The following is a 24620-nucleotide window of genomic DNA, read 5'->3' as shown; positions in this document are numbered from 1 at the left end:
TCAAAGATGATTTATCTGGAGGGCTACATTACTGCAATGGAATCAAAGTCGAAAGAATACTTGGCCACCTTCGACCTCCAAATGGCTCACTTAAAGAAGTCCTGCAATGTCCCTTCCCAGGGTTGTCAGTCTTCTAAAGGTAAGCAATGCAATCTGTCCTCAGAGGAGAAGGCAGGTTTCGGCCCTACCCTTCCAAAGTTTTCAGAGGTTCAACAGCAGCCTGCCATGACAATTGACCTAACCAACACACCAACGATTCCTTGCCTTTCCACGGAATCTCTTGAGGATGGACCGCCGAGGGCCCAACTTTCTGGCTTGGTTCTACCTAGTGGTCTTTCTGAAGGCTACTCTATCTTTGAAAAGGCAAAAGCCAACTTTAAAAAACCTAGTGAAAACGCGAGACAAGTGGTTTTGCAAATTCCTACAAAACTTCTGTCACCCTCAGAAAGGACCTCTTGTGGCCAGGAGCCCTCAACATTGAACCTTGTTCCTTTAACCACTATTCAACAAGACTCTTGAAACCCTATAGCCTCTGCCCCCAACAGGGGCTTACTGCCATCTTCACCTGTCACAATAAATGACTTCATACAGGACAAAGATTCAATGGATTTAACCATCCATCCCGAACCTGCTGAAAGCCCGAAATCAGTACAGAAGACGCCAATTCCTGAACTTCGGTCGAACATCCAAGGCAAATATTGTGAGCAACAGGGGGCTCCTCCTCTTGCGGTTCCAACTCTCAAAGGTTCAACCTTGGCACTTTCTGAGAAGCACAATAAAGAAACTTCCCGGAGACCTACTGACCACACTCCAACCATCCACCGAGGATATCATCCCTCTACTTCAGAGAGCTCTCCGAAGGTCGAACAACAAAGATCGCCCGTGAGAGACCGATATGAAAAAAAAATATCAATTCACGAAAACATCCGGAAAGAAGACAGATCAAACTACGACCACCACCTCACAAGAATCTCTGAGACTTCAAAACCACATAAGGACTGAAAGCAAGGCGAAAAGATGAATCCAACGACTCGCCTTTTCAAATTGGAACAAACTCCAAAGATAAAGGAGAATTTGATCCTCAACAGGCGGACTATACTACGCCTCCTTTCCAAAACAGCCAAGATGAAAACTTTGAAAACTGAGGATTTCATCCTTATCGAACCTTACCACAGAGAAGGGCTGGACAAAGCATACCTGCACATTAAAACTTTGTCTCTCATTAGCACACATTCGGATGCCTATCACAATCTTGAATCCCGGGGTTTCTGACTCACAGAGCTACAAACCAGCAGATTGACCACGACCTGCGGAAGAGATGCCACCCCCAAAAGTGGAACAAACAACCGGTTCATCTCAAAGACAGAAGAGCTATACAGGAATTCAAGGTGGGGAAGACTCCCAAGAGGCCCCTATAGAGCCACAAAGGATTCCGAGTCTTTTACAAACCAACGAGACATCTCTAAGCCAACAGAGATTGATCACGGTGATGCAGACTATCGTGAGTTGCAGGTCCCTCCTACTCCATACACAATATCTAAGGACTTTGATCAATTGTCAAGATCCCCACAAGCACGTCGGAATAGGAGCCCATACCTGCGTAGAAGATCAGATAGGTCCATGGAACGGAACGTTTTGGAACCCACGTCTCCAGAAAATCATCGAGAAGTAAGCTTTAGGAAAGGAATATGGGCATGGTTACTGAAATCACTTGACCCAACGATCAAGAGATAGCAGTCACGGGCGCTGCAAAAGATTCTCACCAAAAACTTTGACAAACGTGAAGATCAAATAAAACAGTCACGACTGAAGTTCGGATAATGGAACACGAGAGGGCACCAGCACCTCACGCAACCAGGAGGAATTGACCTTGGCGCCTTCGATGTAATATGCCTCCAAGAAACTTGGTTGGAAGGGATTCCTCTCTTCGACGGCTTCACAATAATCACCTCCCCTGCAACCAGAGGCCTTCTGGGCAGACCCTCATCTGGCCTGCTTCTAGCTGTTCGTAATGGCTCGGGGATAACCCTGATCAAGAAAACATCAGAATCCTATGGCCACTTAGCCGCCCTCTTAACCTGGGACGCCTGGGACAATCTGAAAATGGCGCTTAGGAAAATAAAACTGGGGGTAATCACTGTTTATTGGAACCCCCAGAGAACATCAACAGAAGCTTTCTGTGCAACCGTAGGAGAAGTGATTGACGAATTCTTGTCTGATCACCAACTATCCAATATCCTCATCTGTGGCGACTTGAACGCTACCTGCTCCAATCCATGTACTAGACCAACATCAACAAGGTCAGCATCAGATGAAAGAGGTGCTGAATGGCAGAGGCTTATAAGCTCCAGATCCCTACACAAAGCCTTGTCTATTTCCCGAGCCGACCAAATGATTCCTGCATGGGAACGAGCAGCATCCTCTGCAACCTTGGATTACATATTTGTCTCCACAGCTCTATTGGCCATACTGGACTCGTTTGAAGTGCTGAGGACAGACGAAAGTGACCACAACCTGGTGACCATAACCTGGTCTGCTTGGCGTATCCAAAACCCTTCATGGAATATTACCATCAAACCTAATCGCCAACAAACAAGACTCAAGCTATCATCAGCTACCATCATCGACTTGGTGAAAAAATATAAGCAGCAGTCTAAAGCTAATTCAGACAAAGGAAATGAACTAATAGTAGACTACCAACCTCTACATATGAAGCATCGCCTGCCAACTAAACTCAGCCAAACAAAAGGCCTGCACGTCTACAATACTATTCTTGTTGAACAATGTTGCAAGCTAAGAAAGCTTAAAATACTTATTCTGAAACAGTACTGAAGCTTGGTCCCAATTTGTGACCGAACGCAAGAGTTACAGCGCCTGGCTTAAATCTCACAGGATCATCCTATACCAACAAGATGCCGAACCTATGCTCCAGGTTGTTGCTAAAAAAAAACAAAGGAATTTTGGTCGCTGGTTAGGCCCTTGGGCTCTCAACTCAACAAGATAATAACTAATTCTGTAAGCGAAGAGAAGTGGGTGCTTCACTTCAACAATCTCTTCGCCCAAATTCCAGATGTCCCTACATGGTCCAAAGAATCCATCTTGGTCCCTTGGGAAGATGTAACAGACAAGGAGGATATCTTTAGGAAGATCCAGAAGTTAAAAGTCTCCAGAGCCCCGGGCCCAGACAGCCTTACCAACTCGGACCTAAAGAAGTACCCAGAGGAATGGGCACCATTGATCAGTCAAATCTTTGCATGCTGTATTGAATTCAAAACCATTCCTCCATCTTGGACGACAACGTTGGTGGAGCCCATTTTTAAAAAGGGCATGAGAGAGGATCCATCCAACTATCGGCCGATAGAACTTTTGGATATCATCGGTAAGATCTTTGTCTCGCTACTGCTTGGAAAATTCCAACATTGGGCCAAATCGTCGGCCTGTGCGGAGCCGCTTCAAACCGGCTTTTTGAAAAATACCAATACATCGGCTAGCATCATGACTCTCAACATTCTGAAAAGTAAAATTTGAACAGGTGCTCTGCGAGTGTACCTCGCCTTCGTGGACTTAACCCAAGCATTTGACCGGGTCGATCACTATAAGCTTTGGGAGAAATTAGTGGCCTGGAATTGCCCACCATCCATCTTGGCACCCATCAGAGCTCTCCATACAGGAACTATCATGAGAGTCTGCCTAAGCCAAAATGGCTTGATGTCTACAGAGATTCCATCATTCGGAGGGGTCAAACAGGGCTGCCCACCTGGGGGTCTATAAAGACTCGGCACTTCAAGTTCGGGCCTTCCGCCCAAAATTGGCTCATACGAGATCCCATACCTAATGTACGCGGACGATGTGATCCTGATCGATCAAACCCCGATCGGGCTCCAGTGCAAGCTCGATAATATGGCGTCCTATCTATCTCTAAACCATCTGGAGATTAATAAGAACAAAACTAAAATCCTGATTATGGAAAAAGCCCCGCTAAAACAAAAAACAGTCTGGTTCTTGGAAGGATCAAAGCTGGAGTCAGTCGACCATTTTAAATATTTGGGTGTCACCTTCAGCTGCTCCAAATCCGAGTCCCAGATGCAGCGAGTGCTCAGGTCCAAGATCCGCAATCTCACCGCCCAAGCAAGAACGCTCGACAAGAAGTATGGAAGGTTTTCCTTGTTGCCGGCCATCCAATTTTACAAAACAAAGGTTATCGTGTCAATGATATACGGCATGGACGCCTCTCTGTCAATCCCAGAGACTATATGGCCAAAATTGGAGGGCTTCTTTTGGCGCTCAGTCTTGAAAATCACCAAGTCAACAGCTATTTTGGTGATTAGACGTGAACTTGGCCTGCTTTCTCCATTGGCGTCATTAAACAACAGCAGAATCCAACTATTCAGAAAACTCCTGCTTCTGGATAGTCCGACGCTCTATCTCAAGATCAAAGAGGAAGCCACTAAAGGGACGTGTCCCCAACTATCTGGCTGGTGCGAAAGAAAGAGAACTCTGTTGGATTCAATAGCGTGCACAGAAGACGAGTTGATGGCCAACCCGGTGAGGATAAAAACTAAGATGGAGGATGTAGACTGGATCAAAACCCTAGATCAGGTGTCTTCAAACAAACTACTGTCTCATCTACCTCAAATAGTGCGCAGAAGAAAGGAAGTTGCGGAATATGTAAAAAAAATTCCCAAATAAGACCTTGAGACGCACCTTCCTCAGAGCACGTTTCAATCTTTTACCCACGGGGAAATTTTAAAAAATCCGTTCCCAAGTGGCAACGAACGTATGTAGACTCTGTCTGGACAGCGACCACTTAATGACGAAATGCCCAGCTACGCAAACTCTTAGAAAGACCTATCTCTCGCCATTGTTCTTGGACAGTGATTTTCTGGAGGAGGACCTCTGGTGGACACGCCTTCTGGCTGGTGATAACACTAAATGGACAATTGCAGCGGCAAAAATTTTAAATCTGCCAATGGATAAAATTGCAGATCTCTAACCTGTGATTTCTACTGCAAATTAAACAAAGCATTTTCTTCTGACTTTCCAGATCTTGTGGACCAATTTTTCTACTTTTCAGTCTAACCGTCCTTCTACGTTCTAGACATATGGAATAAGTCATGTAAACTTCAGACTCTTCTATCATCTACGTCTTGTAAAAGCCTTTATTGGCTATAAAACAAGTATATAAATAAAATTAAAAAAATTAGAAAAAAACTACAAATCCCAGAATTCAAAGGGAAAAAAACAGGGCTGAATGGCCTTAAAACGTATGCCAGATGTTGGCTGGTCCTCCATACATGCTCGTACGAAATAAGACAAGTAACAGGCCCAACACCTGGATATTTAAGCGCCCTCAGAGGGTCGCAAGGTGACAATGCAGCACTCAAATAAATAGAGTAATAGAGAACGCTACTTCTTTAAGTTCCTTCTGCAAGATAATATAAACAAGGAGGAGTGCATAGTACACAGTGGAGTATTTACCTATCTTACTAAAAGTGGTTTCCTTGCATAGAATGATGAGTTATGAATTAATCAGTGGGTGAGTAACAGAGTGAGTACGTGCTTGCCTCTAACATGGGGCCAACATCCCACGTGCAAGCTCAGAGCCCACCAGTCCTTCATCCTCCTCAGGTCAATATATTGAGCAGTATTGACACGGGTAATAATAGCACGTATATTAAAGCGCTTAGAAGAGAGAGGAAACTTAATTGATGCAGTAAGTGACAACTTGATGGCATTATTTCAAAGGAGAAAGGAATGATTCATTAAACCGGAGACAGAGCCAGAATTGTGGTGCATGTAAGTGGTGGAGCCTGGAAACAGCTCAGTCAGTCAAGTGCTTGTTGCTGGCCCTTTCTCGCTTGCTTTACTCTGCTACTACTTCCCTCTTTTCCGCCCATTGCTACACGTAACTAAACCTCATATTACAAAGCCGTCCCTACACCCCTTCACTCCTCTTTCCCCTTTGGGGCACTGAGAAGTGACTATACTTATAGCAAGTACCTCCAAAATCACCTATAAATGCTAAAAAATATAGCTAATATATCTATACGATCACCTGCTATTGTATTTTGTCATGTCCTCGCCTGTTAGTCTTTCTATGTAGCGCCTGGATGCCTGAGGACTTTGGCGCTCTACAAATATATAGAAATAGAAATAATGTAATGGACTAGAGTGTTTTCCCCATATGAGATAGCATTGATCGTGTCAGAGTGCATGCGGCAGACTGAGTTTTCCCTTTGCTTGTTCATTGCTCATGTTCAATGCTTGCGACCTGTGAGCCATGGTTCTCATCTCACAAGAGTGAAAACAAAGAAACAAGGAAGCGCTGTGACTGTATGAAATGCTAAAAGGATGGCATGCCTAGCCAGCTCATCCAGGATACAGATGTGTGACCTGCAACTTAAACACAGATCACTGCAGCATGTGCATCAATCCACTGAGCTCCCTTGCAAAGGAATTCTAAGGTGTAGATGCTAAACGGTAGGTGAAAACAATAAGGCGTCTTACACCGTGCATCCAATGCTGCAGTGTAAAGCAGACTGCAATCCAAAAGCAATGCATTTTAACTGGGTCGCTAGAGTGGGACTTGCTGATATGATAGGTTATTTATAACGCGCTTAATACCCGGAGTTTTCTAAGCGCGGACCGGGGATCGAACCTGTGTTGCTCTGTGTCGTCTTGCTTCCAAATCGAGCACGTTGCCACTGAGCTATCCTCCCGAAGACAGCCTCTTGGCGCAATGTGATGAACGCAAGGCTTAGAATTAATTATAATCACTGTCATTGCTCTTGCCAGCCTTCCATATTATCATTCTTCGTCCATCTGCGCCATCCCTGTTGTGGTCCACTATATGCATGTCAGTCTTGGTGCTGCCACCAAAGGTGCCAGTCAAGCACAAACAACTTGGCCACAACCTATGTTCCACAACATAACCAATGCCGGACATAACTTGGCCTTGTGGTCTTGCATTTGGGCCGAACAGCTCCCATTAATGGCAGGACCAAGGGAAGATTGGCATACCATGGTAAGAGCAAGGGCAGCGGTTAAGATGCATAGAAGCATTGCATCCATCACCTGTTGGCTTTAGTTTGTCTGTGTGACACCCAGGCAATCAATCTCTACACTTCTGAATAGGTTCAACAAGTCCAAAACACATCTGAGAAGGTCCATGTTCCGGTGAAGTGAGGGCATAGCCTGCACGGGTGTCCAACTCCAGGGGCCTCATTACACGGTAGGCGGTAGCCATGGTGCTATTAGCGCCAAGGCTACCCCCTACCGCTGTTGGAGTCCGGGTTCCCGGAATAGGGACTTACCGGTCTATTCCGACCTTTGCGGGACCGGTAAATCCCCATTCCGGGAACCATTCCCCATTCCCATTTGAGCCCCCATAGGGCTCAATGGGAATGGGGAAGGAGCTAATAACGGTACCGCAATTTGCAGTACCGTTATTAGCTCTGAGGTCTCTCAGCGGGAACCGTCCATAACGCCTGGGCAGACCACACCTTAAGGACGGGACCCGCTGAGGGACCTCGTAGTGCCCTTACCGGTGCCGGTAATCCCCTACCGCCTACCGTGTAATGAGGCCCCAGGCCTCAAGGGCCGCTCTCCTGATGGGATTTCAGGAAATCCCTCATTAATATTCAGGAGAGGAAAAGGTGCCTTTAGAAGCATTGTATGCAAATGTACCATGAATATTAATGAGGAGTAGCATGAAAATCTGACATGTCCCTGGCCATCGAGGACTGGAGTTAGACCTCTCTGAGAAGGTGTGGCTATATTTCTTCCCAGTCACAGTATACATGGATATTCAGTTACATCACAGTGGCAGTGGAGGCAAGCCTAGCCAGCAAGTCGTCAAGCTACCGACAGGTGAGAATAATTACTGTATGTGAGGTTAGCCAAAGTAAGGCCAGTGGTTATGATTCATTTAACAACTTTCAATAGTCACTTTTTAATGTGGTTGTCACGCATCACATGACCATAGAAAGCATCTTGACTAAAGGCCTATGATGTCATTTCCTATGGCGTGACTCACTTGATGTCACTCCCCCATGATATCACCTAGGTCAAATGCTGCGCCATAAATTGCATCGGTAGAGACATATAAGTCTGCACCCTAGAAAGCTGGACCAATCACAAAGTCATTAAGTGGATCCCCAACAGGGCCATGAGAATGAAGTCAAAGAGTGCGGTGTGAAATAGAACCTACACACAAGCATATATGCACACACACACACAGAGAAACACCACTCAACACGCAGACAGACATGCACACACACAAGCACACACGTAGAAACGCAGACACGCGTGCATGCAGCACTGAGACAAAGCCATGGAAAGGCAGAGAGAGAGTTGCATACAGAGCTCTGGAAAGGAGAACAACCACAAACTCAAGGAAAAGAGACATAAACACCAGGGTAAGGATAGTAACACAGGAGAACTAAGAAATGAGTAATGCAATGGGTCACCAACAGGGCCATGAGAATTAAGTCAAAGAGGTATGAAATAGAACCTACACACACACACACACACACACACACACACACACACACACACACGCACGCACGCACGCACGCACGCACACACACACACACACGCACGCATAGTCACAGAACGAGAACACAAGAGTCACAAACAGGACCCTGGAATGAGGAGCAACCACAGGACACGGAAAAGAGACACTTAGAGACAGGCAGGAGGGGGCAACACCGCGTTACATTGATCATGAGACGAATTCTTGTCTGATCACCAACTATCCAATATCCTCATCTGTGGCGACTTGAATGCTACCTGCTCCAATCCATGTACTAGACCAACATCAACAAGGTCAGCATCAGATGAAAGAGGAGCTGAATGGCAGAGGCGTATGAGCTCCAGATCTCTACACAAAGCCTCGTCTATTTCCCGAGCCGACCAAATGATACCTGCATTGGAACGAGCAGCATCCTCTGCAACCTTGGATTACATATTTGTCTCCACAGCTTTATTGGCCATACTGGACTCGTTTGAAGTGCTGAGGACAGACGAAAGTGACCACAACCTGGTGACCATAACCTGGTCTGCTTGGCGTATCCAAAACCCTTCATGGAATATTACCATCAGACCTAATCGCCAACAAACAAGACTCAAGCTATCATCAGCTACCATCATCGACTTGGTGAAAAAAAATAAGCAGCAGTCTAAAGCTAATTCAGACAAAGGAAATGAACTAATAGTAGACTACCATCCTCTACATATGAAGCATCGCCTGCCAACTAAACTCAGCCAAACAAAAGGCCTGCACGTCTACAATACTATTCTTGTTCAACAATGTCGCAAGCTAAGACAGCTTAAAAGACTTATTCTGAAACACTACTGAAGCTTGGTCCCAATTTGCGACCGAACGCAAGAGTTACAGCGCCTGGCTTTAATCTCACAGGATCATCCTATACCAACAAGATGCCGAGCGTATGCTCCAGGTTGTTGCTAAAAAAAAAACAAAGGAATTTTGGTCGCTGGTTAGGCCCTTGGGCTCTCAACTCAACAAGATAATAACTAATTCTGTAAGCGAAGAGAAGTGGGTGCTTCACTTCAAGAATCTCTTCGCCCAAATTCCAGATGTCCCTACATGGTCCAAAGAATCCATCTTGGTCCCTTGGGAAGATGTAACAGACAAGGAGGATATCCTTAGGAAGATCCAGAAGTTAAAAGTCTCCAGAGCACCGGGCCCAGACAGCCTTACCAACTCGGACCTAAAGAAGTTCCCAGAGGAATGGGCACCATTGATCAGTCAAATCTTCGCATGCTGTATTGAATTCAAAACCATTCCTCCATCTTGGACGACAACGGTGGTAGAGCCCATTTTTAAAAAGGGCATGAGAGAGGATCCATCCAACTATCGGCCGATAGCACTTTTGGATATCATCGGTAAGATCTTTGCCTCGCTACTGCTTGGAAAATTCCAACATTGGGCCAAATCGTCGGCCTGTGCGGAGTCGCTTCAAACCGGCTTTTTGAAAAATACCAATACATCGGCTAACATCATGACTCTCAACATTCTGAAAAGTAAAATTTGAGCAGGTGCTCCGCGAGTGTACCTCCCCTTCGTGGACTTAACCCAAGCATTTGACCGGGTCGATCACTATAAGCTTTGGGAGAAATTAGTGGCCTGGAATTGCCCACCATCCATCTTGGCACCCATCAGAGCTCTCCATACAGGAACTAGCATGAGAGTCTGCCTAAGCCAAAATGGCTTGATGTCTACAGAGATTCCATCATTCGGAGGGGTCAAACAGGGCTGCCCACCTGGGGGTCTATAAAGACTCGGCACTTCAAGTTCGGGCCTTCCGCCCAAAATTGGCTCATACGAGATCCCGTACCTAATGTACGCGGACGATGTGATCCTGATCGATCAAACCCCGATCGGGCTCCTTTGCAAGCTCGATAATCTGGCGTCCTATCTATCTCTAAACCATCTGGAGATTAATAAGAACAAAACTAAAATCCTGATTATGGAAAAAGCCCCGCTAAAAAAAAAAACAGTCTGGTTCTTGGAAGGATTAAAGCTGGAGTCAGTCGACCATTTTAAATATTTGGGTGTCACCTTCGACTGCTCCAAATCCGAGTCCCAGATGCAGCGAGTGCTCAGGTCCAAGATCCGCAATCTCACCGCCCAAGCAAGAACGCTCGACAAGAAGTATGGAAGGTTTTCCTTGTTGCCGGCCATCCAATTTTACAAAACGAAGGTTATCGTGTCAATGATATACGGCATGGACGCCTCTCTGTCAATGCCAGAGACTATATGGCCAAAATTGGAGGGCTTCTTTTGGCGCTCAGTCTTGAAAATCCCCAAGTCAACAGCTATTTTGGTGATTAGACGTGAACTTGGCCTGCTTTCTCCATTGGCGTCATTAAACAACAGCAGAATCCAACTATTCAGAAAACACCTGCTTCTGGATAGTCTGACGCTCTATCTCAAGATCAAAGAGGAAGCCACTAAAGGGACGTGTCCCCAACTATCTGGCTGGTGCGAAAGAAACAGAACTCTGTTGGATTCAATAGCGTGCACAGAAGACGAGTTGATGGCCAACCCGGTGAGGATAAAAACTAAGATGGAGGATGTAGACTGGATCAAAACCCTAGATCAGGTGTCTTCAAACAAACTACTGTCTCATCTACCTCAAATAGTGCGCAAAAGAAAGGAAGTTGCGGAATATGTAAAAAAATTCCCAAATAAGACCTTGAGACGCACCTTCCTCAGAGCACGTTTCAATCTTTTACCCACGGGGAAATTTTAAAAAATCCGTTCCCAAGTGACAACGAACGTATGTAGACTCTGATTTCTGCTGAGTGCCTGAATGCCGCAGAGGCGACCAACTGGAGGAACGAGATAAAAGGCTAGTCGAGAAAAACGGTCGAGCTTTTGAATAGACGAGAAAAGTGCAGGTGTGATAAGGACGAGACACTGACTAGACTTTCCTTGAATAGCAGTGATATCCTTTATATTATTATTATTATTTTAATTCCTTTTATGGCTACTAAAACTCATCACTACAAGAGCTGGCCATTTTATTTTCTTCGTTCAAATACCAAATTGGGTTAAAGCCCAATACATGTTTTGCCATCACTTTGGCTCCAGTGGAACCCCGATTTCTCGAAGCCTTCGGTGCCCCGGTTCACCCCAAATCTGCTGGCCTGTACCCGGGTCTGTCGGTGGGCAGAACGCGGATGGCGCGCTGGATCTGATCCGATGTTACATTAGCACAGAAACAGTGTACCCTGATCAGGGCGCGATTAAAGAAGCGAACTCTCTTTTTATCGCCAATCGTATAGCTTCCGCCCGTCGCTCTGCGAGAGAGCTCTTTAGAGTTGCGAAAGCGCTATATGCGCCACCCTCATTAAGACATCACTTATCAGCAGGGGTGTTGCTAGGTCTGGAAAAGACCCGGGGCTACGCTAATGTCGGAACTGTCACGACTGGGGGCTAGCTAGCCTTTTGGCTGTAGCTCCTGAGATTCTATCTGGGGCTACAACCAAACGACCAGGGGCTATAGCCCGCTTAGCCCCCCCTACCAACGCCTCTGCTTATCAGGATGTGACGCAATTAGTGCCGTCTTTCTAGAGAAACTTGGCAACACTCGATAATCTATTGCTACTGATACTAGGAACTGTTCTGAGCTTTCAATAAGGGCTAGCTCATCCATATCGACCAGCTCTGCGGAACCCTCTCAGTTTGAGCCAGTTACTGACGAGACAGTTGTGACTGTGCTTAACAAACTGAAGTCAGCCTCCCAATACACCCAATCCGCCTTCGTAGGGCCTCATTACGAGTAGCGCCATGGCTACCCCCATACCGCATACCGGGTCCCCTGATTGGGGACTTACAGAGTCATTCCAACCTTGGAGGACCCGGTATTTCCCCATTCAGGGAAGCCATCCCCATTCCCATTCGAGCCCCCATAGGGCTCCATGGGAATGGGGAGAGAGCTAACAACGTGCCTATTAATAGCGGGCCCGTTATTAGCTCCCTGGTCCTCTAGCGGCTCCCGCTAAGGGACCCCGTAATGCAGCGGTAAGGGTTTAACGGCACCGGCATCCTTACCGGCGCCATTAACCCCTTACCGCCGACCTCATAAAGAGGCCCATAGTCTTCAGGCCCTTCCTGAAACAATCATACCTTTGTTCACTGATGACCTTCAACATTCTTGCTTATCTGCTACTATTCCTTGTTCGTTGAAAAGTGCCTCATTTATACCCATCTTTATCAGCTAATTATCGTCCTATAGCCCCCCTTCTGATTCAAACACCTTAGCTCTCTCGCTTCCTGGAAACTAATAAACTTTAACACTCTTTTCAGTCTGGCTTTAGACCTCGCATGGGTACAGAATCGGTCATGGTCTCAACGTTAGACGACCTTGTGCTGCTTTTGGAACGCAGGGACGTCGGGGTGTTGACTATCCTTGGCCTCTCCGTGGCCTTTGATACAGTTCATCAAGCGATCCTTCTGCCATGACGGCAACAGGCCGGCATTTCTGGAATTTCACTTGCATGGTTATCCTCATTTCCATCAGATCATCTGCAATAAGTACCCCTGTGTTCTTACCACTATACACCAACTACTCTTTCTTGTGGTGTCCCCCAGGGTTCTTCTCTCTTTCCACCTCTGTTTAATTTATATCTCTGCCCTCTGGCGGATCTCATGTCTCAACACGCGGTGCGTTTATACACTTATACATGCTGATGATACGCAGCTAGTTTTTCGCCTCGATTAACCGGTTCTTGAGCCCCAGGCACACTGAAAACTTGCCTCTCAGCAATTGGGGACTGGAGGGCAGAGAACTGGTTAAAACTGAATGGGGAGAAAACCAAAGTCTTGGTGATCAGCTCCCCAGTCCTAATAGCGACTGGAGCACAGAATGCTGGGCTGATTCCTTGGGGCTGTGTCCTGCTCCTAGTAGTTCACTAAAGAGCTTAGGCGTGAAGCTCCTGCTATCCGGCTCTAGAGACGCACACATCACGTCAGTATGCAATGCCGGTCTCGCCAAATTAAAAACCATCATGGAAGATTCTTCCTTTTCTTCCTTCCGATTGCAGAGTACAGGTTGTCACGTCATCCATTATGCGGTCGCTTAACTATTGTAGTGGTATATATCTTGGTCAACCTGCTTTCCGGATCCAGCGACGGCAAACTCGGCAACGTGGCTGGCGCTGGCTGCCCCGCGTCTTACTTCATCACAGGCCGTGCTACATCAGCTTCATTGGCTTCCAGTGAACTCCGGCATTAAATGTAACACGCTGTGCATCACTCACCAGGCAACTCACCACGTAGGCGCAGAGTACGTACAACGAAAAGGTGAACCGTTACCATCCTACTAGGTGCTTACGCTCTGCCTCTCAGAATGCTCTAATACTTCCTCGCCATTGTAGAGTGCATTTAGGTGGTGGCTCCTTCTCGGTGCTGGCCCCATCTTTGTGGAGCGCTCTGACTCCTCCGTTACGCGAGATTACTGATCACATTGGGTTTATGGGGTTTCGAAAACGCATCTGTTCTAGTCGTCCTTTCCTATTGGCTCACCAGTTCTCTGCCTCTCATCGCCTAGATTTGCGCTGGATAACTACTTAACCGTTACCATAAGTGTATTTCCGGCCAATATATTTGGCAAATATATATTTTTAATTAAAAACATTTAACTAAAGAATTGATTCGTTTTTGCCACAAACTGATTTTTCTAAAAAAATGTTTTTATTGCATCTTTTGCATCTTTTTTTACATGATTTTAAACTTTGTGTCTGAGATCACAGGGTTTTTATGGGGGGATGTTATGAAAGGAAGTGCTTCAGGCGCTTTTTTTTATTCTGTTGCATGCAGCCGCCTTTTCCACTTGGCATAACCAACCAACGATGACGTAGCCAACTTCTTAAGTTAAAAGCGCCTGGATGCCTCTGGGTTTTGTGCGCTATACAAATGACTAAATAAATAAATAATGTATTGGATAAAGTATATATGTTCATTTTAACACAGCGCATTTTTGCCCAGAAACTAAGATTTAATTTGTATTCATTTTTTATTTATTTTTGGATTGGTAATGTACGCTACAGCCCAGAGGCATTGAGGTGCTGTTTCAAAGAGATGTCTTAGTTACATGGACAGGAGGAAATGCTCAGGTTACAAGGAGCAAGTGCCTCAAGGAATACAGTGATACATACGTGATAAATGGGTGATTGAGAGCACTCAATTAAAACCTCGCTCGAAGTGTAACAGAACACCAAGGTTAGTATATATGGTCGGGCACAGAGTGTGTTAGGATGGGTTCTATGCAATTTGTGCCACCTTTGCATGCCCTCCTCTGTCTCTTTGACAAGCAGTCACATTTTGGTGGCTGTGTTTTCCTGCTGTTTTCAATCTGAAGATGTTTAGGTGTTTGATGGACTCTCCAACCCACTTCCAAGACCACTCGGGGTAATGAGAGCTATTGACATTAAGTGAAATCAGAAATATGCCTGATTTGCACAAGTTTCCTTTTTTTCTCCTCTGCAAAGGAGGCAAATCGCTGACTCCTTGCATTGGGTGTGGTATTGTTGTTGTTTTTTTTTTAACTGTCTGGCGCAGATCGTCAGCAAACAGCAACATTTTAAGATCCACGCCTTTTTAATTTATTCCGGCAATCTTCGAACCCGCTCTAAGCGCCATCTCCAAGTTTTCCAATGCCAGGCTGAATAGGAGCACGAGAGGAGCCCACCTTGTCTGGGGTCTCTTGGTGCCTTTTTTCCCAGCAGGGGGCCATGTGTGTGCATTGCAGCCTGGTTCTGTGTGTATAGAACTTTTACTGCCTTGCAGGAAGGCTATACACCGTTGTGTTCCGACAGAAACCACAGTCAGAAAATTCCATGAAACCATGTCTAGCACCTCCAGGCGACAGCCATTTCCTTTTCCCTAATGCAAGGCCCTTCTACTATATCAGGGGCCTGTGGCATGCTGTGTGTCCCTTGGCGACCTTTTATAAAGTCTGTTTAATCTTGGCCTACATGATCTTAATCATGTCGATTGGTGTTGCCCAGAGCTTTGGTACCAGTTTGTAATCCACGTGTATTGGTGGTTTAGGCATATAGTTAAGACATTCTGGCATTTAACCGGCTGGATATTGGTATTAAAATGAATTGGGATGTTGTCATCACTGGTGAAGGAGAGGATAACGCTGGAAATCCTTTCGTACCAAACTAAAACCTGCGATCAAACAAGAGTCTATGAATCTTCCCACTGAAATACTTCTGCAAAAAGGGCATTGCACGGGCACCACAGAGTGCAGGGTCTACGTTTTTGATATCTCTCAATATCCACCTTTGAGAGTACCTTCTAACAACCACATCTTCAGAAAACCATTCAACAATCTTGAAACCCTATCAAAGATTTTTCGTGACATTCTGAATTTTTTCATGTTTGAAATGTGGAGTGGGGATCGGGCATTCGCCCATCCTGCTTCTGTCTTGATGCCAGTCCTCCCCAAACTATAACACTTATCATGTCTACTTCCCTTCTACCCCATTTCCTGGGTCATTTTAACTGAGTACCAACACATGATATCTTCTCCGCCAATCCCTCTTAATGATCTCAATGTCTATTGGTTATTTGGGCTAAAGATACCAGAAATGCGCAAAAAAAGGGGTGTCACGCTCACCCATCTTTTCAACAAACTCACATTTCTTTTTTTTAGGGAATCACCTGCAGGGATCGAACCTGTGTTGCTCCGTGTCGTCTTACTTCCAAGGCGAGCATGTTGCCCCTGAGCTATCCTCCCAAGACTGCAACATCTTTGTCACTATTCTGCAAGTCCCTAGGGTCGGGCTCTGTCAGGTGCGGGGCCGCGCATTCTCGGTGGTGGCGGCCGCTCTTTGGAATTCTCTTCCTCGCACCATGCGTTCTTTACCTAACCATCTGGCATTCTGCCGTGCTCTAATCCCTTCTTCCCCTTCAGCCTTGCTGTCGGGTAGCACCATGATACCCCTGTGGTGGACGTGTGCTGTATAAATTAAATTACACCATAACATAATTGTGCAAGCGAAATAAATACAGAATCCTGGACATAGAATAAAAATGCTTTTGTTTACACCAATGTCGATTTCTTTTTTGAAAAAACACTTTTTTTTTTTTAATTTATCGATTTCTTTTTGGCTTTTTGTTAGAGCAAATCTTTAGAAACAAATCTGGGTTAATTGGAACTCACCAGTGAAGGATATTATGAACTAAAAAGCACCAAATGGGCTCTTAGGCAAATCCCAGCACTATCCTCAACCACTCTAATAAAAATTTACTATACCCTTAGTTTATGCAATATTAATTATAACAATACATTTTACCAAAAGAAAACCTGCAACCTAGCCCACCTGCTGACAACATCTTTCCCTCGCTCATTTTCCTTTCTGCAGCAGCCCTGGCGGGGGCCACAGGATGCCCCTCCACAGACAAGACAAGGCGCTTTGGAGCTACAGTGGTGATTTGGCGCAGTATAAAAGCATATTAACCTAATAGAACACTCCCTTCATTGCTGGGGTGCATCTCGATTGGTATACTGTGCTGACTGCTTCTTAGGTCCAGGCAAGGGCGTGTGCCCTCCTACACCCCATCAATGAAATGTGATTAGAACAGTGGTAGAAGTGTACCAAAAAAAGTAGTGGAACTGTGGTCTCGGCAGGAGAGGATAGGTGGAAGCCTAGTGCAACATTTGACAAGGTTTTGCAGCCGGGGTCTTGCAATAGTCTAAGTGACTAGTAACTAAGGCTCCTATTATAACTTTACACTTACACAGGGACATGAGTTGACAGATCCTCTGTGTAGAATGGTGAATAGGGTTGAAAAGGTAGGGGAATGGTAAACAGAAAAAAGTAGTGGAACACCGTTCCCGACCATTCCCGCTCACTTCGATCACTGGATTAGAACAACAAAAAACATATGCTGCATATGAGAAGAGAAATTGATCCGACTTACCTCCCTGTACACGCTCTCATCCCCTGCTGAAGCGACAGCTGACTGTGCAAACGCTCCTTCCTCCAAAGTCCCCAACCCAGTTCCTCTTTTCTTTTGCAGAACAGTGTTTTTTGGGGAAATGATGTGGTTAGGTTGCTTTGTGGAAACTTCATGGGCACAGATAAGCTCGGACGTGTGATGCAAAACCATGGCCAGGCTGCTGGGGCAGCAACTCTTCAACAGCGCTAAGTGTTTTATTTGACAGCAGAAACCACCAAAGAGATTAGAAAAAGTGTTCAGATTGGACATGTCATTTAACAGGGAGTTTCAGTCACCTATATATTTGCAGAGCAGTCATCATTGGCAGACCAGTCACTCAATGGTGCTAAAGGTCTTTCACATGGATCCAGGAACACTTCCTGGCCAACTACATGGACTCCATAGTCAGGGGGTCTCTGACCACCCACTGGTTATTTATTAGGGAAACAGCAAGTGTGGTACAAAACCAAGCTAAAAGAACCCTCCAAGAAATGGACCACCTCAGTCTGCGCAATACCAGCTTCAAACCCACTCCTCCCCACACGCGGAGGGTTCCAATGGAAAGGAGTCTTTGCAAAGACGCGCAGGGAGCAGGGTGAGGAAGGTGGAAGGAGGAGTGACGGGGGCAAGGACATTTATTTATTTATTCAATGTTTGTAAAGCACCAAAAGACCAAGCCCGTAGGCATCAGGCCGCTAAATTAACAAAGAACACACAAATAATCAAGCAAGTACTAAAAAAGCGAATCCAAGGACAGAAACAGCAAAAAGTCAGGAAACTCAGTAGAAAGCCATGGTTTTCAGGGCCTGTTTAAAGATGTCCAAAGAGGTAATTCTCCTGAAATCAGGAGGCAATGTACCCCATAAACTGGGCGCTGCAGAGTAGAACGCACCTCAACTGACCAGGACCAATTTGGTCCTGGGTGTGATGGTTATAATAGCCCCAGGACTCCTGTCGAGAAGGCCTTGCCCCAGTGCCTGAAATGAGGGAAGCAGACACAGAACTTCCTGTCTTGGGCTCCCGGCGCGCGCTCCTTGTGACGCGGGACCGCACCCTTTATTGTAATGCATATGCGACGGCAGAGCGTTGCCGTCGCTCCACGTGACATTATCACATTCCTCCTTTTTCACAACAAATAACAAACATAACTTTTCAGACATATTCAATGTCAACAGGACAGACTTCAACATAGTAACATACCAAACTGTGATGGCAACATGGGCAATAGTAGGTCACTTAGTCCTCTCCGGCCTGGTCGCCCATTGTGTAGTCTTGGAATCGCACTGGGCATTTCCTGCCCTCTCGGCGGGGCTATCTTTCTCCTACCGGCGCCTCCCTGGCCTCTCCTTCAACCCCGCCTGGTGTGGGCTCTGCATCATCCACCCTCTCTTCTGGTGTTCGCTCTGCGCTTGTGATTCGGGCTGGGGAACCTTCTCCCGCTCGTTCTCGCAGCCACTCTCTTCTTCTCAACTTTCGAAAGAAACTGGTGTTCCACGTCACTGTGCCCCTCCGATTGGCGGCAGTCACCATAGAGCCTTTGACTTGGACCACTCCCATGGGGGAGGGCTCGTAGGTGAGAGACAACTTCCCTTCAGGATGACGATGTCGCACCAGTACAGTGTCACCCACCACTATGTCCGGTGGTTTAAGGTGCCGTTGAACGTTTTCCCCCTCATTATGAGTTCTTCAATCCTCAGTCATCTTATTATCATCGATGATACCTGGAGACTGATCTTCCGCCTCCAGGAGGAGACGCAGTGGGCACCTCCGAAAGAGTGCCTCTGCGGGGGGCACGCCTGTAGATTGGTGAGGTGTGGCTCTGTATTCTCTTAGGAATTGATAAAGAAGTCTCCTCATTTCGGCAACAGCCTTATTCCTAACGGCCTGCACCCATCTGTGACCCGAGTGACTTGGTGCAACCACTTGCTCAATGCGGCCTGTATAATTAGGTCACTGCACGCAAGTCCTAACCACATCCTAAGGACATCCTGTTACGCTGTACTGGCCCAAGAAGCACAGCCCTCCATCTAACATGTGTAACTACTATTTCTTGCCACTGCACTAATGTATGTGCCCGTGCACTAACGAACTGCGGGCCTACAGCGCTTCAATCGCCTAATGTCATTACAACTGGTATCGTAACTGTACATAGGTATTTTTTGCCCCGTACCAAAACCATCAAGCTTATGCCTCCTCACTACTTCTCGCTGTCGTCATTAAACCTACCTGTGCTGCCGTCGCCATAATCTTACCGATCCGCACTCTGGACGCCACCACCTTGCCCTCAATTGAAGCACTTTTTGCAAGGGTATAAATAGTGTTGCGCTTGCCTCCAATCGGCGTAACTTCTCGGCCACGGGGTCAACCGTGCCCTCCATCCCACTGATGTCACTTAAGCAGCCCTCCGCTTTGGTATCAACTGAGCAATCTAGCACCCTGCTCACAAGCATGCCACATATTATCCCGCTGCCTAGCACCACGCCATTAATTACGTCCCCATTGCCTATTACCAACGGTACTGGCCGGCACTTTGCTTGCATGAGTACCGCCCACGACCTTGCTTCCATCTGCACTGCCCAGTACCTCTCTTCAATTGTGACGCCTATTGCTTGCTACCACTCCCATTGTGAGCACCACACAATTAACTGTGCCCCTATTGCTTTGACACTAACTGCATTGCCCAGCATTCTGTTTGCATTTGTGCCGCCCAAGGCTCTGCCTGTAATAGTACTGCCCAGCACCTTCGCGCCGCCCAGCACCTCTGCACCTTTCGTGCATTTAATCACGTTACAACAGCTGACTCACTTCGCCGACTATTGCACCTGACCAGGACCTCCGCGCTATCCTGAAAGCACATTGGGCCTACCACGATTATTGTATCAGGTCATTGTCCCGCCCGGCGAACTCCAAACTCTGGTCCCGTCTACTGCGTTTAAATGATCCACGAAGGTGCTATCCGGCATTCTCCTTAAGGGATCGACTGACTACTGCTCGGCATATACACACTGTGATACTCTCTGCACGATTCTATCGCCGTTGTTCGACTTTCTGCACTGTCCAGCATTTACTGGTTTTTCCTGCCACTGTTTGATTCTCTGGTATTGTACAGATATGTATTCCTTCGTATGCACTCCTTTCCATTGTTGGACTGTATTGCAACACTGTGCGGCTTCTGCTCTCCAGGAGTGCATCACAGGTGATTCCCATTGGGCTTCTGCAAGACCGCAGTATACTTACATATCATGCTATTGCCTTACATCTCAAATTGCGATCACCACATTGCCTGCCGCTTGTGAAATCATTGCAATTCCTGTACTGGATGGACTGTCCCTGGTGCTTAGGCTTCCTTAGTAATCAATGCTCCCAAATGTTAAACAGCATCACAGCAGCCTGGCCCACGACTTGGTCCCCTTAGCCATGAAGGCACCAGACTTAGCTCTAACTTTCTTCATTTGGTGTCTTGCCCATCAGAACATGATTCCATCAGCATCCAACCTAGCCAAAGTCCATACGATACATATGGGTCCCTGCCCAATCATGGTATGGCCACCAATCGCCTCTCAATGTCATCAAACCTTCCCCCTTCTATTCACATACCGCCTTCAAAATTCGTACCATCCTGTATGGCCTATACACCCAATCACTCCCAAAAAGTACTGGCATTAAGATCAAGTACCAATCACAAAGCTTTGCATCTGGGTGGATCACCCAATAGCATATTAGTTACACATGTGAGCAACCCTCCCTGCAATTCTAATGGCCAATTACATTGTGGGCACACACCCATAGCATCGCTTACCCAGCCTTGCTCTACCAACCATATAAACTATAGACTTAGTTCTAGATTTCTACACAAACACAGTGCCCACACTACCTTGGTCAATACCACAGCAACCAATACAGCTAATCGAACTGCCTCACAGGCTCTGGAACCCAGCCTGGATTCTTCTAATGGTATACAAAAAATCATCTCACTTCCCATTAAAGGTGCCCTTATCAATGCCCGATCCCTACAGGCTCACGCATTGGATATCGCTGACATCATACTACTACACGACCTAGACTTCATCGCCATTACAGAGACCTGGCTACACACAGCCTAAGGTCCCGCCCTCGCCCTCGCCATTCCAGACAATTGCTTGATCATCCGAGGAGGCATTCCATTTATACACCAAACCTCACTGGGTCTGACAAATATTTCCAACTCACACCTGCCATCAGCAGAGCTTCTATCAGTTAAGCTATCCACGTCACCCACCTCTACTATTACCATCCACCTTGTTTCTCATCCGCCAGGTCCCACCACCACCTTTGAAAATGATATCTCTCACCTACTATCCACCAATACCAAGAATAACTCTCAAATCTTCATCCTGGGCGATTTCAACTTAGACTAACTTGACTCCAATGACCAGAAAGCGTTTGCTCTTAAGAACACGATGATTGAACTAGGACTTATCCATCGCATCTCCAGACCCACTCACAATAAAGGTAGAATCCTAGATTGGATAGCGGACTTCAATTGCAATATCGATATCCTTTGTAATACCCCCTTGCGTCTGGACCGACCATCACCTCATCCTGTTCAATATTAATGAATCTGTATTACATATTCCAAATACTACAGCACCAGCCACAATGGCTAGGAATAAACGCAATCTAACCCTAGATAAACTCATCCCTCTACTTGAACCTATCACCAACCCCACCACAAATATCTCTGACCCCACAGTGCTGGTCGACCTGTACAATCACACCATCCTTAAGGCCATCAACACACCTGCGCCCATGAAACTACGCAAATCTAAAGCACGTGCTCATCTCAATACCTGGTATAACCCTCACCTTAAGGAGCTTAGGAAAATTAAAAGATCCTCTGAGGCATTATGGAAGAACACACCTTCAGTGCCAAATAAGACTAACTTTGCCGCAGCCTCCTTCAACTATAAAATAGCTATAATCCAAGCTAAAAGAGACAACTACAATGCCCATTTCTCTGAAGCAGAGTCCAATACCAAGGAAGTCTTTAACATCCTGAAAGAATTAGAAACCCCGGCCCCACTCCCCGACACGTGCATTAAGCACACCCAATGTTGTACCAATATTCAGAATGCACTCCAAGACAAAATCACAATGCTCCAAAACAAAATAGCTATGAAGAAATCTCTTATCTCTAATGCTGACCCCATCCAGAACTCACATTCCGAGATGAGGAACGCACAGCCGCAATTCAACTTTCTGCCTCTATCAATCAAAGAGGTGGAAAGTATTATACTGAAACTTAAACCATCTAATTGTCAGGGAGATGCCTGTCCCCTCTTATTAAGGAAGCCGTGAAGGAACTAGCCACCTTCATTACATCAGTTATCAACGCCTCGTTCAAATCCAGCACAGTACCCAACAACTTAATAGACGCCTGAGTACTCCCGTTGCTAAAAAAAAACCTCCTTGGACCCCAACAACTCAGCCAACTACAGACCTATTACAATGCTCCCATTTCTGCTAAAAATATTGGACAGGGCTACTTATCTACAGATACAGCAATATTTGGAATCAAACAACTTACCAGGCCTAAGACAATCAGGATTTAGACCTAGGCATGGAACTGAAACCTCTCTTATTGACCTCAAGACTCAAATCCAAACCTTGAAAGACAAGGGCAATCTAGCCCTGCTTCTTACACGGACCTCTCAGCAGCATTTGATTTAGTGGACCACAAAATCTTATGCAAACACCTCACATCAGCTGTGCATTTTTCAAACCAAACCAACGCCTGGATTGAATATTTCCTCAATAACAGATCTTCACACCCTCTGCTTCTGCCATTCCTTCCCCAGTCACTTGTTGGGTTCCACAAGGATCCTGTGTGTCTCCTACTTTCTACAATGTATTCACTAAGCCACTTTTTGATGAGCTTGACTATCTGGGTGTAACCTACACTAACTATGCGGACGACACCCAGGTACTCATCCCCATCACTGGTGATTATGCTGCAGATAGCAGGACACTCAATGACATGTATCTTATCGTGCAAGCCTGGATCGCGAAGCATGGGCTCTGTCTTAACGACGATAAGACAGAGCTGCTCCTCCTCGGCTCACCTGCAAACTTGAACAAACTGGATGTAACATTCGCCTCATTCAATATTGATGGCAACATTATTAAAGTTGCTAATGTAGTGAAAACACCAGTAATCTATATCGACTCAGCATTGACACTTAATAAACAAACCAATGCCCTGGCCTCCTCCTCTGCCTACACCTGTAAGCTTATAACAGCCTGTCGACCATATCTGTCCACAGCCTACTGCATTACCTTAGCAAGAGCCCTAGTACTCTCTAAGCTCGACTATTGTAACGCACTATACCTTGGCACTTCACAACAAAACTTGAACAAGATGCAAGTCTTGCAAAATAACGCCATCCGCGCAGCCTTAAACATCCCAAGGAACCTACACATCTCGGAAACCAGAACCTCATTAAAATGGCTTAACTTCAAGCAAAGAATAGCTTACAAAACCTTGTCCCTCACTCACAAGTGCCTCTCAAACCAAGCGCCTATCTACCTCGCTTACACCATTTCACGCCACACAACAACTCGGCCGACCAGAACTGCCATGAGGCATTGCGTCAACATACCCCGATTCAAACAACAATGAGCCGGTGGGGTTAGCTTCCCTGCCCTTGCGGCTAGAAATTGGAATGCCCTCCCTCTCTCCCTAGGAGAACCTTCCTACCATCCATTCCGGAAAAAGACCAATGTTTGGCTCCAGGAGCAAGACACCACCTCGATGGTTTAACCATCTGACTTATTTCTCTTTGTAAATATCCTTGTAAGATCTGATGTATAGACTAAATGCTGTGACTTGTACTACTCTATGCTCTCATAGTGTATATCTGTAAAATGTTGTAACTTACTGTTTTCCTATTATATGCCTGTACTTTATGGAACATGTAAGATTAGCGCCCAGTTGTCTAAGGGCTCGGTGTACTCTATAAATAAATAAACTAAACTAAACTAAACTAAACTCGTTTCCCTGGCCTTGGGGTATGCGCAATACTTTATTCAGTGTTTGCATAAAGCGTTCAGCCTCTCCATTGGCCCTGGGCCATCCTGGTGTGACTCTCCTGTGTTCGATTCC

At 46.1% G+C, this 24620-nt stretch overlaps 1 protein-coding gene across 3 annotated transcripts in view; it reads right to left on the bottom strand.

The window, feature by feature from the left end:
- The window catches only part of C13H1orf162 (chromosome 13 C1orf162 homolog), a 103349-nt gene extending 84025 nt beyond the window's left edge, over positions 1 to 19324 (bottom strand). For 2 of the 3 annotated variants that reach the window (XM_069633298.1, XM_069633299.1), the window contains exon 1: positions 17462 to 17667. In XM_069633298.1, coding sequence (XP_069489399.1) covers positions 17462 to 17650 — 189 coding nt within the window. In that variant the 5' untranslated portion in view covers positions 17651 to 17667. Of the gene's footprint in view, positions 1 to 17461; positions 17668 to 18679 lie in introns of those variants that run through there. The other variant, XR_011282889.1, reaches the window with a different exon arrangement.
- Positions 19325 to 24620: the final 5296 nt, after the last annotated feature.

The sequence above is a fragment of the Ambystoma mexicanum genome, chromosome 13, assembly GCF_040938575.1.
Source record: "Ambystoma mexicanum isolate Mex_15411 chromosome 13, UKY_AmexF1_1, whole genome shotgun sequence".
Lineage (NCBI taxonomy): Eukaryota > Metazoa > Chordata > Amphibia > Caudata > Ambystomatidae > Ambystoma > Ambystoma mexicanum.
This window is presented reverse-complemented; position numbering and strand designations above follow the sequence as displayed.